We start from the raw sequence: 23,204 nt of genomic DNA, 5'->3' as shown, positions 1-23,204 counted from the left end.
TTAGATTTATTATAAACTAAGTACTAAAAAACTAAGGACCGACTATAGTCCTAGGAGATTATTTGGCTCTAAGGAACAGTTGTGAAGTATGGTTTTTTTTTACTCTAAAACCGTACACAACATAATCTAGATTCACACTAAAAAGTTTTTGCGAAGAGGTCTTTAGGTTATGAATTATAAATTACTCAACATAACAATAGGCAATAACAGACAGACACATGTACACTTTTTCTTCGTATTGAAGTATTTTTGATCCCCTACAATTATGATACCTAGTATGACCTCGTAATTATCAGCCCATATACATCCACTGCTGGACATAGGCCTCCCCAATTACACGCCATCGAAGTCTATCTTCAGCTGCCCGCATCCAGCTCCTGCCAGCCTTCTTGCGCATGCTAATTGTATTAAATTAAAATATCAACAATCTTCATCATTCACTTACCGTATGGATTCTTAGCGATGATAGGCTTCTCCGTCTCCAACTCCTCAGACTCGCCTTCCTTGTTGACGGCCTTGACGCGGAACTTGTAAGGTTTGCCCTCGGACAGACCGGTGACGTTAGCCTTGCAGTCCTTGGCTGTGCCGCACGGGATCCATTGTCCTGGGGAATAATGGTAATGAGAATGTAGTTTGTGTGTTTAATAAGAAATGGTATATGGAAGAAAGTTTGGTTCGTTTATATCGATTTTAATTAGCTGTTGACATTGTGGTTGTTCAATAGTATTTTTTTTATTTAACTATTTTCGCATACAAACAATTAAAAGTAGCACATAAAATGGAAGAGGTGTACAAAGGTATTGCTTATTTCTTAATAAATCTTTTCCAGCAGACCTGTTAAAGGACAAATAAATTTTCGGTTTTTGTTATAATTGAAAGAAACAAAAAAGAAATGAGCGAAAATAGTATCGTATGTTTCGCTTTGTATATCGTTCACCACTGCCACAAGATTCCTTTTTTATATAAATAGGGATACTTAAAACTGTAAGAATTAGAATCCATTAATATACATACCAGTAAGCGGGTCAAGTTTCTCGATCTCGTAGTACTCGATGGGCGAGCCGCCATCGTCTTCCGGTTTCTTCCAAGTGAGGGTGCAGCCGTTCTTAGTGACGTCAGACACTTCCAGAGGTCCTTGAGGTTTCGATGGTTTGCCTAGAGAGGAAAAAAGATTATGAGAAACACACGTTGTACTGATTTAAAATCATTCAACTCTTCGTCCTTTTTCTTTTTAAAGGTAATCGGTAATTTTTAAAGGTAAAGCGGTGTACTCCTAATCTGGGTCGCAGGTAATGGTGCAACCTTAGACTATCTAAAGTCATTTTACTGTTTTATATAACTACCTGTTACTGACCAATTTCAATAATGCTTCATCAATCCAATATTCAAGGTAGCAAAAACTTTGTTTAAAAATTTCACTTCTTTCTCTCTATGTCTACTAAAGCTAGGTACTCTAAAAATAGGTAGAAATAAAATTAAATCTGTTATCACACTTACCAAGAACAGTAATCTCAATCTCAGCCTCATCTTCACCAACCTCGTTCTTAGCCTTGATCACATACTTTCCAGTCTGCGCCCTCTTGCACTTGGTCATCAAGAACTTAGTATTATAGTCCACATTTATGATTTCCAGGTTCTCCCTGTTCTGCAACTCCTCGCCCTTGAAGTACCATGTGACCTTCGCTGGAGGTTCACCGAAGACCTTGACGTCGAGTGAGACTGGGAGACCAGCCTTCACTGTCAGCGGGTTCAGGTTTGTGCGGTCGATTCTTGGTTTCACTGTGGAGGAAATTAAGCATTAGCAATTTTGGGTTTGAAAGAAGGAAAATTGAGAAAAATGAAATAAGATGGACCTGACTGCTATAAAGACGGTTGGGGGTTCGATTCCCACCCAGGACAAATGTTTATGTAAAGCTCACAATGATAATATTCTGTGTCTCGGAGTAATTTTTCTATGTGCTGACTCCAGTTTCTTCGTTCTTAACTTCCTAAGTTTTTTATTTGATTCTTTCAACCTGACTATAGTTTAATTTATAGGTACGCATCGGTTTAGATCTCTAAATTGTCACTAATTGATATTGCTATTTTATACGTAAGAAAAAAATGAAAAGTAAGAAATATATTTTTGAATGTTCTGGTATAATTTATAAAAAGATTATATCCAGAAGCGAAGTTGACAAAATGTATAAAAATGTTTTGTATACTTACAGAATCTTGGCTTAGCAGTATGCCAGTTGGTGTTCTCGGAAGGCTCAGACTGTCCGGCCTTGTTGAGAGCGCGCACGCGGAACTGGTACTGGTTGCCCTCCTCCAGGCGGGGGACGGTGCCCTGGCAGATGTTGCCCTGGATCTCGGCAGCCTACAGCATGGAAGTCATGGTTAGTAGGTGTACAAAAGCATAATTATGACAAAGAGAAAACTGCTGTACAACTTGTCGAATCACTTAAATGTCGTGAAGATATTTGATTTCCATACATTTTTAATAATAATTACAGAACACAGATATGTGAGTATTACTTTTCCAGCGCTCATTATCTAGGAAAATCAGTTACATAACCATCAAGTTATGTGACTGTGACTGTCAAGTTGTGTGACTGGATAATATCAAGTTATCCATTAAACTCGATATCAACTTTTGTTTAACCCCCCGATTTAATCACCTTTCATAAACTACCCTATTACAAAGTTCCAAAAGCTCACCTTAACAAACTCTCCCCGATCCCTGTCCATGACTTCGATGATGTACCCAGTGATGGGTGCCCCGTTGTCCCTGATGGGCGGCTCCCACTTGAGCTTGGCGGACTTCTCGTCCCAGTCCACGATATCGGGCAGGCCGGGCGGGCACGGGACGTCGTACGGGTTCTTGGCTAAGATGCCGTGGTCGGTATCCAGGGGCTCTGATTCGCCTTCCTCGTTCAAGGCCTTCACGCGGAACTGGTATGTGTGACCCGCTTCGAGACCTGTGAAGAAGTTATGATCTTTAGCAGTTCTGAGTATTACATTGATTTTATTCCGTGACATTTTATTAAAAAAAAATATTGTTAGCATTGGAAACGAATAGTTAAATTCCACATTACAAGTCAAGTGTAATGTAGTCTAAAATCTAAATACATTTGCAAAAATAACCTTTAAATTAGAATTAAGACATGGAATTCAGTTGGTAAGGTTGAAAGGCTGATAACTTCTGACCTTCATGGAAGCAAGAACTCCATACCCAGTTAAAATGCCTACAATCTTTTTAAAGATCTTTTACACGCACTAATCCGTTGGCAAAGCAAGAATTCGATATCCATAGTATTTATTACACTTAGCGCCTGTTTCACAATTACAGGGTAGCCGCTATGTTTCAGGTAAATTGAAAAAAATAACATTCTTTGTATGAAAATATCTGTCACAAATAACATAAGGGGAGCGTATGTGTCGGTGGTGAGGCAGGTCCTTAGTAAAAAATACCTAAAATCCTACTCAACATCTTTCAAAAGGCACTAATATCACTCATACTGACCAGTAACAGTAGCCTCCGTGGTACTAGGGTCCACAGTACCAGCCGGCACCCACTTGCCGGTGAGGGTGTCCATCTTCTCCACCACGTAGGCGCTGAGCGGCAAGCCGCCGGTGTGCTTTGGCTTGTTCCACTTCAGCTTCACGTGGTCAGCGTGCACGTCTGACACTTCAAGTGGACCTTCCGGCTTGCCGGGTTTGTCTGGGGATGGTGTTGGGATTAGAATCGGAGTAATGAATGTAAAATTAGCGTTATTGAAGTCACGTATTGTAATATTTTTATTTTCTTTACCAAACTGTTTTGTCTAAATTTTGCGCTAAGAGCTTTCAAAATGATAACGTCAATTTATGCACAAAACGTTATAGCACAGTAAAATGAAATGGTCATGTGCATTATCTATATTATCAATTTTAATTGATAGTTATATCAGCTAAAGATTTCACAAAGTCAACAAACCAACTCTTTACACATATCTTTGAATTTATTATGTGACATATATTATTAATTTGAGATACACTCATCACATTTACCAGACTATTCTACTCAGTCCAGACTTTATTGCCCCATGAGTCAAATGTAGACATTTATATTGTTTAACTACTTGCTATTGGCGAGACAGCGAAGTAGTTAATAAAATATATATTGCACAATATAAGTAGGTACGTACCCAACACAGTAATCTCGACGGTAGCCTCGTCGACTCCCGACTCGTTCTCGGCCTTGAGCGTGTACACGCCCGAGTTCGCCCACGTCGAGTCGAAGATCTGCATCTTAGTGTTGTAGTCCTCGTTCTCGATCTTGATGCCGGGGCCGGTTTCCAGCACCTGGGGAAAACGATCATCATCAGCATATAAGCTTACAAACCTATCGTCGTTTTTCCCCGAACGTAGACTAGCCGTTGTTAAAATGAGAAGGGGAGCGAAAACTAAAGCTAAATACTTCAATAACGAGGAAATTGGAACAGTTAACACAACTAGAAATCTATTTATTTATTGTTCAAGTTATATTTATTAATTCAAAATCGAATCCAACTGAGTTTCCCCTCTTACTTTTCAAAGAGGGGAAACGCACTTGAAGTGAGATATTCCTGAAAAGACTCTGTTCTCTGTATCTATTTCCTTTCTAACCAATCACTATTCAATCTTTAATTAACGATTACATTTCAACCCACATGAAAAGCTTCCAAAAACTCTCTGACTAAACGAAGTAGAATGTAAAACATCCTGGTATCCTTACCTTCTTGGCGAAGGTCCAGGTCTTGGATGGTGGGGGTTCACCCTTGATGTCGACGTCCAATTTGATGGTGGTACCAGCGCGGACGCGGATAGCCGTCATCTTGTCGCGGTTGATGTGAGGCTTCACTGTAATTAGATTGGTTTATGAGAAATTTATAATATATGGAAAGGAGGAAAGGACCAATATTGGGTAGTGTAGTGTAGAATATTGATAAATTAATTTCTGGCAACTGCCATGTTAAATACGGAGAAATCGCTGTTCTATAGGGATGTCCCATTTTTTAACCTAAGCCATCGGCAAAGATCAGTCACAAATGGATGCTCGCTGTTTTGGATTTTAAAATAATCATTTTTGCCTTAGAAATTATTATTATTAAACCCATGTTGACCTTTCAACGGCTCAATACCCTTTCAACTGCGTCGAACACAGGTCAACAGAAATTTACCCAATTTTGATTTTCTGTTAGTTTGCCTGAAATTCACCTTTATGAATTGTCTACATAATCAAGTATACTTACAGAATCTAGCCTTAGCGGTGTGCGGTTGCGTGGCATCTCCAGGTTCTCCGGGGCCGGCCTTGTTGACGGCCTTCACGCGGAACTGGTACACGTTGCCTTCGCGAAGGTCCGGCACGCGAGCCTTGCATTCTGGCGTCTGTGAATAGGAGGTTAGGTGAATTCATATTTAGGACTAAATTCTGCCTGCGGCTTTACTCGCTAAAGTGCCGGTTATAGAGCACCTTTATTATTTATTCAAGCTGCCTATGAGAGAATCTAGGGAAACTAATCTTATCTCCATATCAAATTTTATTAAAATTGTTCAAGCCGTATAAGGGGAAGAAACATACACTTTTATAACTTGTGTGTTTATTTATGTTTTAGATGAAAGAAGGAATTAAATTGCACAATATTGACAATGTCACGTATTCCGGCAAAATAATTTCAGTAGCCTGGAGGCTTAGGCGGAACGGCAAAGTAAGGCGCAGTGGTTTATGTGTTATTATTTTGCAAAAAGTTATAAGTAAGTCTTACCGTAGTAACAAGCGCCTCTGTCCAGGAGCCGTACTTCTCCTTCTTCTCGATGATGTACCCGGTGATGGGAGCCCCCCCGTTGTTCTTGGGCGCCTCCCACTTGAGGTCCACGCGGTCCACGTCCCAGTCCTCGATGGTGGGCACCGAGGGCTTGCCGGGCACGTCTGGGGATGGAAATACAATGTTTTATGTTGGTTTTAATTATAGTTATGGAGGGTTCCTATTAGCGGATAATCCAGTGACTATATTCTTTATAACCAAGTATTGAGAAGATATGGATAGATTAGAAGTAACTAAATTGGTCGTGCAATCGAGTTAATAATCCATTGGGATTAATATAAATCCAAATTATTTCAATAATACTGGATAAAGTAGTACAGAAGTTACTTAAATTAGTAAAAATACTATAACAAACTGATTTAATGATTTTATTTCATAAACTTATTTTAGTATTTACGCATTTCATTGTGGAGATTTTTGCTTTAGTTTCTTTTTCACGCTATGGTAAGAGTGGGCAAATCAGGTAACCATCCAATGTTTTGATTTTCCAACGTTGCTTTGTAACCTAATTTCATAAATTTTTATTTTGAATCAATAAAAAACTCACCGTAAGGATTCTTAGCGATGATAGAGTGGTCAGTCTTGAGGGGTTCGGATTCCCCTTCATCATTGACAGCCTTGACCCTGAACTCGTACTCCTCGCCCTCCTGCAGACCCTTGATCTCCATCTCGGTGTCATCGGTCTTGCCGACCGGCACCCAGCGGCCGGTGGCCTTATTGAGTTTCTCAACAACGTAACCGGTTACTGGTTTACCTGATAGAAAGATAGTTTTATTAAATTAAAATTAAATTAGTTTTATTAGCATTGTTATAAAGTAAAAAAATGAGATTTTGGTTTTGTTGAATGCTCTTTAGAATTATAAAACCTCATTTCAGCTAAGACTCTTGTGTCTTTAATGCACTTATGTCATAATAATATGCTTGAAATTATTTTTAGAAAACATTACTAATGGATCTTGCTCATTTACGCACCATCATTTAAACCACTTTTAACTCTATTTGAAAGAAAGCCCAAAAATGTATCAGAAAATCTTTTACCATTATTAGCCTATGTTATTTTCCACATCTAGGCAAAGGTCAATTCTTCCAAAGAACTCCAATTATCCTAATATATATCATACAATGCTACACAATTTCCACTTACCACCATCATCTTCAGGCTTCTTCCAGGACAGCTTGCAGCCGTTCTTGGTGACGTCAGCGACCTTCAACGGTCCTCCAGGTTTGCCGGGAGCGGAGAGCACAGTGATCTCCACTTCGGCCTCGTCAGTACCATGCTCGTTGGTGGCCAGGATGCGGTAGGTACCGGTCATGGCGCGGACAGACTCCTTGATGTCCAGCTTGGTGTTGTAGTCTACGTTGATCACGTTTTCTTTTACCTGTGTGATGAAATGTGAAGGTATGAAATATTGGTCAGTTGACTGAGCCTTTTGACTCAGCCTTTTGAGAGGAAGACACTTATAATTACAGAGTCTGCATAGCACCCAAAGGCCACATTTTACTAAGAATGGTTCTTGAATAAGCCCTACGTTTTTTGCTAAGTTACTATCCGACAACCAGGAAGTTAATATTAGATAACATTCAATTAAGAATGTCCGTAGATCTTAATTATTTAAAAAGAATGGTATACTAAATAGCATTACCGATATAATATATAAGGTCTACAGCTGGTTACCGAACGGACGTCACAAATACTAAGGTAAAAATTTGATTTTACTTGAGTACTAATTTTATGACGCGTCGTTAAACTGTCAGGCTGTAAACTAACGTCTTCCTTTCACTAACAATTCCTACAACATATTGAACCTACCTCCGTCTCATCAGCCTTCCACTTCTGGAACCACTGCACCTTGGGTGCGGGTTCTCCTTTAACGTTGACGTCGAAGAAGATAGGCTTGCCGGCGCGTACCGCCAGGGCCTTGAGGTTCGTGCGGTCAATGCGGGGCTTCACTGTTGAATAAAATAGGCATAAGGTTTAGAATGGAGGGTTTACTATGATTATATTGAGTGTTAATACTAGCTGACCAAGCAAACATATTTTTGCCGAATAATTATTTCTAGGGTAATTCCCTGGAAATAAATGGGGTAGGAAAATCATACAGACTTCAAATAAATTAATTGAAATGAAAAAATAAACGGCAATAGCGGTTTATCCAGTGCGATGATTTGAGTTAAAAACAAAACTACAGACAAATTGACAACCTTTTTTGAAGTCGGTTGATATAATTAATAGGGTAGCATATGCTTATCAGAATTAGTAGTCTTGACCGTAACAAAGCTATGCCACATTACTTTCTAATCAATGCTTAATAATAATAATTATACTCACGGGCTTTGTGCCTGATGGTAGTCATCTTGGTGGGGTCCGACGGCTCCGAGGGTCCAGCCTTGTTGACGGCGACCACGCGGAACTGGTACTCGCTACCTTCCGGCAGACCGTCCACCTTCGCTGAGGTCTGGTTTCCAGGTACCTGAGAAGAAGAAGTAATAATAAGGTATGATGTGTATTTTAATGACATTTTTGAAAATGCATTCCTTTACCAGCCTGTTCTTTCTATCAATTTGATATGCGTATGCGCAAATTGAGTAGTGTGAGATCTAAGATAAATATCTAAATAAACTTGAACTTTACCTAAATACTTTGATTAATAGTTTTCTAAAAAGTTTCACTTAACAAAAGCTGAAAACCTCTGAAAATAAATTTACGTTTACCCAAAATCCTACCTAACAGAACTCAAGGTCCCATAAAAACTTTTGTGAACCTAAACAATTACTAGATTATCAAAAGAGACCCTCTACACAAATATTCATCTATTATGATTAATAGTTTTCTAAAAAAGGTTCAATCTACAAAAACTGAAAGCCTCTTAAAATCAATTTACGTTTACCCAAAATCGTACCAAAAAAACTCAAGGTCCAATAAAAACTCCTCTGAACCTAGACCCTTCATCGTCAAATAAGTAAAACCTTCAACAAATATGTACCTCAGCAGCATTCTCCCAGTCTCCGCCCTTGGGCTTCTTCTGTATAATGTACTTGAGGACGGGGGCGCCGCCGTCGTCCTTGGGCGGGTCCCACTTGATGTCCGCGCTCTGGTTGTCGTGATCGGCGACTTCCACGTTGCCAGGCTTGTCTGATACGTCTAGAAAAGGAAAAGTAATTTACGTTTAGTCATTCAAAAGGAGGAAACAAAGACAGTGCCATGACAAAAAAAGGAAGAATAATCGACAGAGTTACGGTAACATTTTCAGTTTGATTATTATATTTGTATTGTCTCAGATGTCCTAGCCATCCCTCAGGCTTGATTTTAGTGTCTTAGCTAATTGTACAACAGCCCACTAGATATCACTCACGTCCGCTATAAGACGTGTTTTATTAAATTACAACGAATATTTTCATTGATAAAACGACTGGCGCTTTTAGGAGACGAGTTCCGACAAGTCCCGTCTGAGATACGAATTTTACATTGCATTATTAGTATTTCATTGAAAATAGATTGTTTCGTGCATTTGAATTTGGACGATATTGTATCTTTTATAGCAATAGTCTACCAGAATAACCTATACAATCTATTATATTAATAAATTAAGAAAGGACCCATAAAATCCTCGGAAATCGAAATGAGGATTTAGAATATAGAAGTATTCACTAACGTGAGTCCGTAATATATTTTAAATAAATTTAAATGTCTGTTAGTAACTGATAGTACCTCCGACCCATATCTTAATAAACTCAAAGAAGACAAATTTTCCATTGACCTATCTCTTTAGAGAAAAACAACACTTCTCAACTTATTAATATCTTACCGAAGGGATTCTTAGCGAGGATAGCGCGCTCGGTCTCGAGCGGCTCGGAGTCACCCTCGTCGTTGACGGCCGTCACACGGAACTTGTACTGGTGGCCGGGCTCCAGACCTGTCACCTCCATTTCTAGAGGCTTCTTGTCTCCAGCAACCCTGGATAGAGAAATATTGTTGGTGACATGACGTCTGACGATAAACGTAAGTCCTAATAATTATGCCAAACCAAAATCATTTTAAAGAACATATGTGAATTTGTTTTTCTCCATTAGAATTTTCATGAGGAAAGTCTTAGCATAATATGCTTAACAAAAATTCCAGAATATTTTTAATGAGCATGTTTGTACAGCTTAAAACTTTTCAAATGTTTATTTTTTTCTTTAAAGTAATGCACAGACAGCATGAGACATAATTGGCATATTCAGTCACCAGATAACATAATTTAGCTAACAGTAGCTTTGGTCTCAAAAAAAATGCTTCAAAAAGGGACATCTCTTTTTTAGTGTATGCTTTCATAAGTTACGTACCTGCCAACCCTGACCCATTTGCCAGTGGCGACGTCCATCTTTTCGAGTTCGTACTCCTTGACGGGAGAGCCACCATCATCATCCGGCTTCTCCCATTTGACCTTGCAGCCTTCGGCGTTGATGTCTGTCACTTCCAATGGTCCTGCGAATGTTCATATTAGATATCAATTTATTTTTTGAAATATTTGAATAGAAGAGCAATTCTATTGTCATGATGGATTTTATAAAATACCCATCGCTATATCCCCAGTCATAAACAGTCAGTAAGTTACTCTTTGTCTATTCAATAGAGATTTCTTGTCTGTTTTTGTCTATCCCTTGAGAAATCGATTGTTTGGTTGATTTATTATTTCTTCTATTCATCTTTTAATATACCAGCCTATATACGTCACACTGCTGGGAAAAATATAGGTTAAGCACTATTTCAGGCAGTCACTCCGTATAGAACTTTTTAAAAAATACAACGCAAACTCACCCTTAGGCGCGCTGGGCTTGCTAAGCACAGTCAGCTCGACGGTCTCCTCATCGAAACCGTTGCAGTTCTCAGCGCGGAGCTTGTATTTGCCGGTGTCGCGGCGGACGGCGTTCACGATGGTGAAGTCCGTGTGGTATTCCTTGTTCTCGATCTTAATGCGCTCCGTGTTGACAAGCTTGATGTTGTCGCGCCAAGACCTGGGGGATAGGTTGGGTAATGTTAGTAGAACATTATGGGAAAAATATACCTAACTTGCTTATTAAAGCTTTGAAATCTAAGAGGTAAGACATACTTAATCACCACATACTGAGATATTAAGTGCTTTACGCAGGGTTAGCCTTAGTGCCTTAGCAACTTAGCGTTCTAAATGTTCTAAAGCTGTGAAATCTATAAAAATATTATTGTTTTTTGAAAACTTCTATTAGGCAGTTGTGAAATACAAAAAGTGAATAAATATGGTTTTAAAGTCATTCCTATGGAGAGGAACTGGTATAAAAGAAAAAAACATTTTTTTTAAGCTCATATGAAATGCTACATTATAATTGAGATCTATAACAAAAAGCTGTTAGTACAAACAAACTTTGCAAGTAATTTCATTAAATCTTGCTTTTTGTCATCTTCCATATCAATAAGTTTGATTCTGCACATGGTAAGCAAAGTAAAAGCAAATGATTGAAAAATTCTTTAATAGGACGGTTATACCTATTAAAGCAGTAGTGTTTATGCATCATTAGTGACTTACCAAGTCATCTCCGGTGGAGGTTCACCGATGACATCCACAGACCACTTGTGAGTGCGGCCTGCCTTGATGATCACCGACTTGAAGGTGCTGCGCTCAATGCGTGGCTTCACTGTTTAATAAACATAAAGGTTACTATGATGGAACTTTAACTGAACATATTGTTTAAAAATATTAAGCGATTATACTCTATTAAGTTTGAATAGTTTGTGGAGAAATAGAAATTTCGTTCCTCATTCTTAGACATTATTTCTATGTGTAAATATCTATTTCAACAATAAAAATTTTGTGCTTGTATTGGAATAGATATTGCTTATAATTAAAACATATTTAACACAACAAAACTAAGAACAAAATGAATCTTTCCACATTGAATGGTGAACCGGAAGATATGACACTATGTAAAATCCATTAAAAATTAGGTCTTAAACATAATTATTTATAACTTTATATTAATTTAATGGAATTGAAAAATAACACTTACAGTTCTTGTGCTTGCAGAGATGGTTATCGGTGGGCTGTGAAGCTTCACCAACACCAGCCTTGTTGTAAGCCTTCACACGGAACTGGTACACCATCTTCTCCTTGAGACCTTCAACCTTGTATTCGGTCTTGGTATCATTTGTCTTGGTAACCTGTGTATGCAGTACATTATTAATATAAAGTAGGTACATTCCATTATTAAATGATGTAATAAACTATTTTAAAAACCCTTTTTTATAATAAGAGTGCTGTAGCTTTAACTTTTGCTTGAATCAAACAAATATACATTGACAAATATGAAACTTTATTATTCTATTTTAGCTAGGACATTGTATCGATATTTTGTAGTAGACTCCAGTAAGACTTCAAACAATAAATGACATAGGATGGCTTTGAGGTAAACTACTTAATATTATCTGTACGGCAAACATGTTGGATGATACCGGATTACTATAATTATCAGACAGTGACATTCAACTGTAAGACAGTAGAGTTTTTACACAACAATAATTATGTAAGTGGTACTCATAAATTGATTCTTTACCTCAATCCAGTCGGGAGCGAATTTGTCCTTCATCTCCACGACGTATCCGAGGATCGGTCTGCCACCGTTGTCTGATGGCGGCTCCCATTGCAAGGTCACTGACATGTTGTCGTAGTCGGTGATCACCGGCTTGCCAGGTGCCTTCGGTGGGTCTGCAGATCATAATCATGTTGGAAACATACATTCATGAATCAAAAGTAAAAATCTGATGTGATTTTTTAATGATTCCGTAAGCTTTGGGCTTCATTGTATGTTGGAGAATTTAGTTTCGTTAGGATATGAATTGATTTCTATAGACTGTAAAGAGTTATTGAGGTAATTTGCGAATGCAAAACCTACAAAACAAATAAACGTCAAATTTAAAAAATGGCGGGCTTGTTTTATCTGTCAAACGTTTTGTTTTGCCTTCAGACGTAAAAGTGAATACGTCTTTATAGAATAGCAAAATTCGTAATAAAACTAATAAATATGACTGGTAGAGAATAACCTCAGGTTTTAGGTCCATTTTTGTACATACTTTTATGTCTGAGAAGTATAATTAATAAATAACGAAGTATTTTTAATTAGGTAACAATCTAAGAAACACTTACCGTATGGGTTCTTGGCGACAATGAAGCCGTCAGTCTCCAACGGCTCGGACTCGCCTTCCTTGTTGACAGCGCGAACCCTGAACTTGTACTTGTGGTTCGGTGTAAGACCCTTGACAGTGAATTCTGTCGGTTCAGGTCCAGTTTCACCACAAGGTACCCAGTTGCCGGTATCCTATATAAAACACATAATATTAAGTACCTACGTATTTCATGACAACTTGCAATTATTTGTTATTCTTCTTTGGCCGGTTTCTTTTTTAGTATGGATATTTTCTGCGATCCTTACCATGTCCATCTTCTCGAGGGTGTATCCCGTGATGTCTGATCCTTGCCAGTCATCAGGCTTCTGCCATTTGACTGTGGCCTTCTCGGCACGGATGTCCGTGATCTCAATCGGGCCATTAGGACGGTTGGGTTTGTCTGTAATTAAACAGCGAAATAATTAACTCATGGGTGGATCAAGTGGAGCTGTAGTTTATGGCTAAATTTGTACAAGATCCCACTTACCAAGTACAACAACATCTCCAATACTTTCACAAGTACCGGACGAGTTGGTGAGCACCAGCTTGTACTTGCCACTGTCGGGCCTGGTGGTCCTCCTGACTGTCAGTACGGTGTTCCTCTCGTACTTGTCAATGGTGATACGATCGCCGTCGTCACGGATCTCCTGTAGTGGTCGAAGAATGTGAGCATTGGGCGTGTAAAAGGGATGCGTCTGAATTGAATGGTGTTAGAGTAATGATGGTGTGTGAAACTGATGTCGGTGAAAATGTTTGAATAGGTGTATAGATCTTGTGAAGTCTGTTCACATTTAGCTAATCTTGGATAAATTTGCGGCCACGTAGAAACTGCAGTAAGATTTGCAATGGTTTATTGATTTTTGTTTTTTTAAATTGCAGGGCAACTTTCATTTCTACCCTGCCCCAACTCAACAAACGTGTTTCGAAACTGCCGAAAGTAAGGCTTCCTTGAAAAGTATGCCTAGCCTGTTGTTCTGAGTCTTCATAAAAAGAAAAAAAAATATCATATTTTACTGGTTAGATTTAGAAGGCCTTCATATATTTTTTAATTTAAAATATTGCCCCTGAATAACTGTAGGTAGGTGTGCTAATGAGCTACTGTAGTCTGACTGTGCCATGTTTAAAAAAAAATGATGATGAAAAAAAAATGTTGAAACGGTGATAATATCAGACGCAATCCCAGACAATATAAACAAAATATGGTAAGTAGTAAGTGCGAATCCAGTGTGGAGTTAGATTGCTCGCGAACTGCTCGCTTCCTTCTTTTAGATGACTAACCAAACGAAATTCAAACTTATGCTATCGCACATAAGGTCCATATTTTCTAAATAAGATCCAACAATTTGACAGGTTGTAGAATCTTATTATGCAAAATTGTACCTTAGTTCATTAATATAAAGTTGAGTGTAGTTTGTAGTCAAAGAAAATGGCGGCGTTGAGCAGTGCGCAAGCGTTGTTAAAATGTTATGTGCTGACAGCTTTAGGCTTAACCGCCATACTGTCAAGTGTTACCACATTTAAAAAGAAGAGATAAAGTGAGAGAAAAAGATGTTTGTCCTTGTTGTTTTCTTTAAAAAAATCACCCGAATCTGCTTGGTGTTTAGAAACAGTGCCAATAAAAAAAAGTGGATACAATTAAGTTAATTTAAAATAAAGTGTAATTACAACATCGAAAGCATAATTTTATAAAGCCAATTACATTGTGTATTCAGTGTTCCGATGGAAACAATGTAATATGCAGCTTTTGCTGTCATAGTGGTGATAATTTCAATATCTGTATAGAAAGAAATAGAGCTATCTATTATTCAGTTCCATCTCTCTTTATGACACGATCAAGACTTTGCTCGGAAATACGTCAAAAATGACACATTCAATTATAATTTGAAATTTAATTTTTGATTAATTGAATTTAGCACCACTAGGTATATAGGTAACATATTGCTCCAGTTTTGTATAATTGTGTTAGCACATGTTGTTGAATATAGAAACAAAAAAATCGTGTATGAGTATTGTGTTTAAAACATTTAAATGCGATACAACATTTAGATCCAACCATCTGACCTTTTCAGTGTACGGCTTGCCGCGTTTCTTTTTTGGGGAAAAATAAAATTTGCAATTAAAATCATTACTTCCAATTTTTAAGAATCGCAAAGTATGAGGAGTATATATTAAATCTTCGGATATTTTCTTGCAGAGGTTTTCGTTACATTGGTTCGGCTTTCTTTAGAACTTTATTAAGTCTTGATTATTTTCTACAGTTACATTTTAATTTTTAAATACATTATACACGGTACGTGATAGCAAAATATTAAATATTTTCTTACATCAGTTCACAACATATTTTCTTTGTCATTATTTAAAACGTTATTTAATCTTCATTCTTAGGTCGAGTATCTTTTTAAAATTTGATTTTAATGTTTATAAAGATCAGAAAAGTCATGATTCTTACCTCTTCTCCCTTCATCCATTTAACCTCGGGTTCAGGCTCACCACCGTACTTGATGTCGAAGGTGATGACCTGTCCCTTCTTGATGATCATGCTCTGGAGACCCTCTCCAACGATGAATGGCTTGACTGTAGAAGATGACCAAAAAACATCAGACTTACGTGACATAACACTCGTCATACATATCATTATGTGATACCATATTTTAATGGTAAAAAAAGGATATGATTATTTTCATACTCGGCTCAGTTGAAAATCTAAGTAGCAGTTTTATTCCATTGAAATGCTACTACCCTTTTAGCGGAGGAAATATGCTTTTAAAATCGGTTTAGATCTTTATCTACCGATATTACTCATAGTCATGTCAGTTGCTGTTTACTCACCAAATCGGCACTTAGCGACAATAGGTTTAGTCGCGTCACTAGGTTCACCAGGTCCAGCCTTGTTGATGGCACGTACTCTGAATTCGTAGGTGCATCCTTCCTTGAGGCCATCCTGGGTAGCTTCCAGGCAGTCACCAGGTACCTCTTTGCCGGCTACCCAGTCTTTGCCGAATTTCTCCTGTAAATGTACCATGAATATTACAGAACTGTATTATAATGGTGCAGCTTAAAAACTCGTTTGACAGATTGTTTCCAAGTCATCAATCAATGCGTATTTAACGTGAACGCAAGGCTGGTTTCGGACTGACACGGCAGCTTATATCAAAGTATGAGACCGCCGAACGAAAGTAAAAGAACAAAGTTTATACGATTTTATATTAAAATGATGAGGATTTCTCACCTTGTACTCAATGACGTAGCCAGTGATTGGCGCACCGCCATCACTATCAGGCTTCTGCCATTTAAGGATAGCGTGATCCTTGTTCCAGTCCTTAAGCTCAACATTCTTGGGCTTCGATGGTTCATCTACAAACAAAAACACGAGTATAAGAAACAAGCATCAAAAATACAATATTCAAGTTTATCATTAGGTGATGAACATGATGGTTGATCCTTACCCCATGGGTCCTTAGCCAGCACAGGCTTGGCGAAGAGACCAGGCTCGCTGGAACCAACTTTGTTCACAGCCCGAATCCTGAACTTGTAAGTTTTCTTCGGAATAAGATCCTCAACCTTGTATTTCAATGGTTGACCAATAGCGACTTCAGCGACATTGTCCCATCCAGCCTTGAGAGACATGTCCTGTAACAATAACATTATCATTAGAGCCCAGTTCACAACTGACTTCTAATATAATAAAACGAGTTGTGCATGTGTAAATTCTTACCTGTCTCTCAATGACGTATTTGACGAGTGCAGATCCACCATCGTCCTGTGGCGTCTTCCATGCAACGATACAAGAAGTCTGGAAGACTTCCGTGACCTGCACATCTTGAGGCGGCGTCGGGACGCTCTGCATGGTAATAGTGACACTCTTCGAGTCTTCACCTTGGGCGTTGGACAGCTTAATTTCAAATTTGCCAGAAGCATCTCTGCTTGGCTTCTTTATCTTGAAGAGAACCTTCTCTTGCTCAACCACTGCCTCAACTTCTTTGGCGGGCAGGGCTTTTCCGTCCTTCCACAATTTAGCTTCAATTGGTGTCTGTCGGGTGCCGGTAACTGCGAATACATAATAAGTAGGGATGACATGTGCTCATAACAAATAAAGATGTAGGGTAAACATGACTTTTGTTACACCGTAAGGGAGTTGGTCACTTACTTTTATAAGGCACCTCAATGACGAAAGGTCGGTCAGCGGGTCCGTGGAATTCATCCGGACATTCGATAGAGGGCTTGGACTCGCCCTTCTTGACGGTCAGCTTGCACGATGAGCTCAGCTTGCCAGACTCGCAGAGAATCTCGCCGTCATCTTCCATCTCCAGTTTGTTGAAGATCAGCTGGTGTTTACCACCGCCCAAGTTCTTGATTTCAATTCTGAGGAATAAATGTACATTTTAATTTTTGTTTGCTATGTAATCAACCTTATTGTGATATTGTATAGTTTAAAGGGTTGACCTTACCTGTCATTAGGAACAATAGGTTGTCCGTTGAAAGACCAAACGGCTTCCGCAGTCTGGTCCTGCAACTCAACTTCCATGACAATTCTGTCCCTCTCAATTGCTTCTGTGTCCTTCAACTTCTTGTTGAAGCGATTCGAGTCTGATAAACGAAATAACAATTTATTAATGATACAACGAATATTCATAATTTGCCTACATCGTGGTGCACACAACTGATTCGATCAAGAAATATATTCTGAATATTATTTTTCAGCATGTAACCTAGATAAAGTTTAGGTCTAGTTGCCCCGAACAATAGTCTATTTGAACAAGCCCATTTTGTAAATTAGGCATTCATTTGTTTGACATACAATGACAATTACATCTTAATATTTTATTGACGAAACTTTCTGGAAATATTTTTTCCTACAATAAAAGATATGTCGTGATGTGAAACTTACAATTGACAATCAATTCGCATGTTGTTTCATCGGCGTTGCTGACACACTTGAAGTTGCCAGCATCGGTGACCTTGGCGTCCTTGATCACCACCTTGCGCTTGCGACCCTCCTTCACGATCGTGATGCGCTTGTCTGTCTTCAATGGCTCATCGTTCTTAAACCTGGTAACCAAGTCACAGAAATGTATCAATTTTACGTTAACGATAAAAGAGTAAAATAATGGTAATTGTTTAGTAAAATTTGATCTAGTAAGGAAGTATAATGACGGCGGAAAAGGAGTTCTTACCATTTGACATCACCACCAGCATCATCAAGCTCGCAAAGAAGTGTGATGGTATCCTTCTCAATAGCTTGTTGTGACTTAAGTACCTTGGTGAACTTGTATGGGTATTCTGTGAATAAAGAATAGTGAGGTAAGTAAAAACCCGACCAAGATTTTACGCTAGAAGTTCAGTGATGGTAATATAGTCCTTACCGACAATCTTTACTTCAGTTTCTGTCTTGTCAGGTTGCTTTTCTATCTTGCAAGTATATTTGCCAGCATCTTCAAACTTACAGTTCTTGATGACCAGCTTGCATACTCCAGACAAGTCCTTAGAGATCTGGTATATTTCACCGTCTTCCACTTTCTCTTCTCCCTTCCACCAGGAGACAATAGCGAGACTGTTGGAGACGGTACATTCCAAGACGCATTCGTGTTTCGTGTAACCACTGGTGGTCTTCTTCAGTGGCTTCGTGAAGGTGTATGTTGGGTCAGGTTCATCGACTTGCAAGAAGGCTGTGCAAGTGATGCCGCCGATCTCAATTGTGATTTTACCCGTGTCTTCGACCTTCGGGTTCATGATGATCAGTTTGTAGGAATCCTGTTCGTTTGTCATCTTGTACTTGGATCCGGGGAATAGTTCCTGTAATTTCATATTAGTCAAAATTACAATGCGCAATACTGTCGACATATCGGTATCATTTTGTACTTAAAGGAACATTTTACTTACATCTTTACGGAAGAACCATTTCGGTTTCGAGTTGGGTTTGGTAAAGATGGCTTCGAACGTAACCTTCTTATCCTTGCCTTCTTTAGCGAATTGATCTACGAGGGGCTTCAAGAACGACTCTTGTTTCTGAAAACAACGTCCGTTGGACATAAATATATCTGCTCCAGTATAAGAGGAGAAGTGCATCACAAAACAATGTGCTCTTCATACAAAAGCTTTGAGTGCTGACCATCAAGACACCTGTCTCACTGCTCACCGCTGTCAACGTCACGCACGTACAGTAAAAAGTGCAAAAACCAACGAAAACAACTGAACTCGTATATAGTATCCGAGGCGTTAGAATCGTCAGCCATTCTTTCATCACCGCCACCCACACAATAACGTGAACTCCATGCCATTGTACAGAAATTGGAATTTCTATATTTCTTATTTTAATATATGTGCAAAAGTGGGTGTGTTTTTATTTATTTATTTATCTTAAGTAATATACATTTGACCGAACAAAAATGATGAATTCTATAAAGCAGGAACAGGAATATATTTTGTGTGGGTATTTGTATTAATTTTGGTATTCATCATTTTTGATAGGATTTTTATTTAAACTGGAACATTGAATTCATTGTGCATAGAATATTGAATCAGTGCGATGTGCTGCTAGTAAAATGTCGACGAAGATGTGCACTGAAGAATTGCTTTAGAAGAGAGTAGAAGAATAGAGTACCAAAGATGTGCTGGACTGACTAGTCGGTGACCACGACGCTGTTGATCAAATAATCTGAAAAAATCATTGAACAACTCCTGCACCAATATCTGCTAAATATATTTTAGATTTATTACCGTGACATTCGTTTAATTAGACAGTCATAACCGTTGATTAGAAATAGTTTTAGATTATATTTATTAGAACGCGAAATTATAAATAACTTGAACTCTTGCCTAGAGGCAGTAGCCAAAGGCTTTGTATCAAAAAAGTATTTTAGCTGTTATGTATAATTTCACTTCAGTTGTTTGTAGAGCAGCTTTAATATAAACAATAATATTATTTACAAAAATATTTATAAACGTTTAACAAGAATTTGGTTGCATAGATTTTTAACGAAGTAATTGTGCATTTTAATTTATTTTGATTATAAGTTGTTTTATTAGTTGCAAATAATTTAGCAGACATAAATGCAAGATTTTCAGTAACAACTCAACCAGATTATGAGACCAGACAGGTTTCTGTGGGACACATTGCTGTGCGACAAGTAATTTGCATTTGTGATATTACACTTCAAGATGCATTGTCTATTGACGTTGCTGTCAAACCTCGTCTCTTTTGAACGAGTGTAGCACCGGCCAATCCGGGATCAGTTCAGCCAGTGACGGTCTTCTAATTTGGGATCTCTACAAAATATCCATTCATTCTTAGTGGTTTTTCATACTCTAGGATTTTATATCAAGGATTGTAAGGATTTTTTATTGCCCTATCAAATGTAAACACACAAAGTGTTGATCACAACATTGCATTATAACCGAATGATTGTTATCAACATAATTTGTAAAAAAATTCCAACATCTGCGAAAATAAGGATGCATCAGCTGAAATTAATGAAGTAGAGGATGATGAACACGAATATTTTAATAATAATGACGTGATAGAAGCTCTTCAATCGGACGTCAATATAAACCTGCAATTGAACATAGTGGACAACAATTGAATAGTAATTATAGTCATCGAATTCATTCCACTTACACTCCCTGGAAGTCATGTTCAAGTTATAGAAACATGAAGTGGTGATACAAAACCCTTTGTTAATTTAAAATTCAGTTTTAATGCAGTTGTCTATTTATATAGCTCTAAAACTAATGTCTTCAATTTATCGATTTTTAAACTCCTCATTAGTATCTTGTTTAACTTCATTTAAGATTGGCGTTATATGGAAAATTATTAGGGGACCATCATTACCATTAATTCTTTTTCAGATTGATCCCCTTTTATTATTGAAATCATTAGTTTCAGAGTTACCATTTTTAGTTTAGTTATTTTATCATTCGTTATTTTAATCTCAATCATTATTTAGAAGACTGTTTCTGTCCATTTGAAAATACTGGTTTATTGCTATTAATTGACTACAAACATTTTACCATGGATGATTTAAAGCTACTTAGTTCATGTAAAATATTTGCTTGCTAAGAGTTTTCTCTAAATATTTCAAATAAACAGAAAAATCTTTATAGTTTAACTTTCATTTTATGTTTCCTTTTTATCGAACCTTTATTTTGACAGCCTCCATCAATTCGGGCCAATCAGGTATTATTTCTTGCAGAGACATTCGTCTCCTTATATCATAGACACCCTAGAATTTTAATAGCGTGTTACCAACAAGTAGCGGATTCAACAATCAATATAAAATTGATGAATAGCTAAATTAATAAGAAGCGAAATGAAACATGATTGGAGTGAATTGCGAGATACAATAGGTTCTTTTAGACTTTGATTTGGTTATTGTAATTTTGTATTCTTACGAAGTAATGTTAGAATTAAAATTGATACTAACATTGAACCAAGGAAAGATCGTGTTGAAGTACCAACGAGCCATTATTCTGGTTTATTTGATTAGAACATGCTAGCACTTCTTATGTAAACAACGCATTTCATTGTTTGACATAATTTTGACAACCTTGTTCTTTATTAAAAATGGTATTAGAACCTTTTTGTAAATTTCATGCTTAAGATTTATTAGAAAGGAGAATAGATATTATAAATATAATTATATAAGTAATGAAATAAATAAAATGGATTCAGTTTTTTTTATTATTGTAAAATAGCGGTACGCGGTACGCGTGCATTTAATACACTTTCAAAAATGGCATCATGGTAACTTGACAAATAATTTTAATTCCAGGGATTTTGATCTTGTTGAGTATGAAATAAAGTGGCGGGTCAAATATACCGCTAACGTTTTTTGGAAACCAGAGGGCTAAGTACACTGCTCTCTAACATAGAAAAGAAACCTCATGGGGTAAGACGTTTCAATCTATTCTCCTTTTTATCCAAACCAAAGGTGAGCTATACCGTTTCCTACGAATATATGCTCGTAGTTAGATTAAAAAGTGAATTCCAAAATAAAAAGACTTCATTCGAAAGTAAAACCAGAGATAAACAAAAGTTATGTTACTTTGACCCTAATAAGAGAAACTGGAAATGTAAGATGGAATGAACGATGATGCTATATTTAAAGAAACTGATGACCTTGACCCAGGACCAGTTTAATGAGTGCCTCCTTATAGTTGGGAATCTACCCATCTCGACACCTTCAGAAACGACCACGGTGAAGCCGTCCTCCTCGAAATATCCAGTTTCTAATCCCTAAGAATCAAATGTCATGAAGCATAGTGATAACAAGAATATTAGAACATACATACATACAAAATAGCTCAGTTAACGTTATTAAAATAACTCCAAACAGAGTTATAAATACACTATTTAATAATAAGCATTTGTCTCTTGATGTGATTGCCAAAAAGAATGTTATAAATAAACACATTTTCTGAAGTCTAATCTTAGATCATGATTAGAATTTCGGTACTTCGAAAATGTAAACAACATTTAATTTTGAAGTTATTACAGTTTGTGTTAGCACATTTCACCAAAATATTGTAGATACAGCTTGAGTTAGCACTAGAGCTTTCATTAATATTATTGCATGCTCCTTGATATAACAGAAGGAAAGCGAGCATATTTGTAGCGAAAAATTTACAATATCTATAATTTGTTATACACAAGATCAGATAATGAATACATCTATCTTCTTCGTAGATTTAGCCCGATGGAGCTGTCTTATTTATAAATTGATTTAGATCGATGGTAGACAATGTAGAAAAACTTTAGCCAATAGTAATTATGTTTGTTTGTTTTCAGCATATAAAGCAAAGCCTTTTGTTATTTATCACACGATCTTTTTGGAGAATTCTAAATTGTCTCACATCATTTAATTTAAATTCAATTTTATTATCTTCATTTAATTTTGCGTTTATATCACCACCTTTTGCCTAATCATAGAAGAAATTTTCCCAGAAATTTTATAACGAACTGTTGTTGAAATATAAATAATAAAAAACACCTTACCTTTTCGACTTTTTTAAGTGGTGGTATTGGTTTATCAGTCTCCTTGAGGTCACCCCAGTCGGGGTCCTCTTTCTTCTCGCCCCACTTGGCGTACTTCCTCTTCTTGAGCATAGCACGGAAGTCCATACCACTGGAGTCTGTTTAAGTGATCACATGTTTAAAAATTGAGAAGTGTCGTTCTATTTCATAGGACATTCTTAGTTGGGTG

The 23,204-nt window shown here is 37.4% G+C and overlaps 1 protein-coding gene across 18 annotated transcripts in view; it reads right to left on the bottom strand.

Moving 5' to 3' along the window:
- LOC113497889 (twitchin) overlaps positions 1-23,204 on the bottom strand; it is a 128,711-nt gene that overhangs the window by 49,407 nt on the left and 56,100 nt on the right. For 15 of the 18 annotated variants that reach the window (XM_026877660.1, XM_026877675.1, XM_026877659.1 and 12 more), the window contains 37 exons: positions 22,997-23,133; positions 18,886-19,011; positions 18,369-18,798; positions 18,180-18,285; positions 17,894-18,054; positions 17,454-17,592; positions 17,153-17,367; positions 16,721-17,052; positions 16,452-16,635; positions 16,235-16,359; positions 15,835-16,012; positions 15,455-15,579; positions 15,067-15,093; positions 13,493-13,652; positions 13,272-13,405; positions 12,986-13,157; positions 12,396-12,547; positions 11,853-12,003; positions 11,372-11,480; positions 10,630-10,826; positions 10,155-10,296; positions 9,635-9,783; positions 8,813-8,970; positions 8,158-8,299; positions 7,639-7,778; positions 6,973-7,207; positions 6,376-6,582; positions 5,769-5,932; positions 5,256-5,391; positions 4,739-4,863; positions 4,170-4,326; positions 3,506-3,703; positions 2,701-2,960; positions 2,209-2,359; positions 1,498-1,779; positions 1,015-1,155; positions 446-604 (listed from right to left, as the gene is read on the bottom strand). In XM_026877660.1, coding sequence (XP_026733461.1) covers positions 446-604; positions 1,015-1,155; positions 1,498-1,779; positions 2,209-2,359; positions 2,701-2,960; positions 3,506-3,703; positions 4,170-4,326; positions 4,739-4,863; positions 5,256-5,391; positions 5,769-5,932; positions 6,376-6,582; positions 6,973-7,207; positions 7,639-7,778; positions 8,158-8,299; positions 8,813-8,970; positions 9,635-9,783; positions 10,155-10,296; positions 10,630-10,826; positions 11,372-11,480; positions 11,853-12,003; positions 12,396-12,547; positions 12,986-13,157; positions 13,272-13,405; positions 13,493-13,652; positions 15,067-15,093; positions 15,455-15,579; positions 15,835-16,012; positions 16,235-16,359; positions 16,452-16,635; positions 16,721-17,052; positions 17,153-17,367; positions 17,454-17,592; positions 17,894-18,054; positions 18,180-18,285; positions 18,369-18,798; positions 18,886-19,011; positions 22,997-23,133 — 6,306 coding nt within the window. Of the gene's footprint in view, positions 1-445; positions 605-1,014; positions 1,156-1,497; positions 1,780-2,208; positions 2,360-2,700; positions 2,961-3,505; positions 3,704-4,169; positions 4,327-4,738; positions 4,864-5,255; positions 5,392-5,768; positions 5,933-6,375; positions 6,583-6,972; positions 7,208-7,638; positions 7,779-8,157; positions 8,300-8,812; positions 8,971-9,634; positions 9,784-10,154; positions 10,297-10,629; positions 10,827-11,371; positions 11,481-11,852; positions 12,004-12,395; positions 12,548-12,985; positions 13,158-13,271; positions 13,406-13,492; positions 13,653-15,066; positions 15,094-15,454; positions 15,580-15,834; positions 16,013-16,234; positions 16,360-16,451; positions 16,636-16,720; positions 17,053-17,152; positions 17,368-17,453; positions 17,593-17,893; positions 18,055-18,179; positions 18,286-18,368; positions 18,799-18,885; positions 19,012-21,425; positions 21,557-22,996; positions 23,134-23,204 lie in introns of those variants that run through there. The other 3 variants (XM_026877663.1, XM_026877664.1, XM_026877677.1) reach the window with 2 other exon arrangements.

The sequence above is a fragment of the Trichoplusia ni genome, chromosome 10 (assembly GCF_003590095.1).
Source record: "Trichoplusia ni isolate ovarian cell line Hi5 chromosome 10, tn1, whole genome shotgun sequence".
NCBI classification, from domain to species: domain Eukaryota; kingdom Metazoa; phylum Arthropoda; class Insecta; order Lepidoptera; family Noctuidae; genus Trichoplusia; species Trichoplusia ni.
Note: the sequence above shows the minus strand (reverse complement) of the source record. Positions and strands in the feature narration are given on the sequence as shown.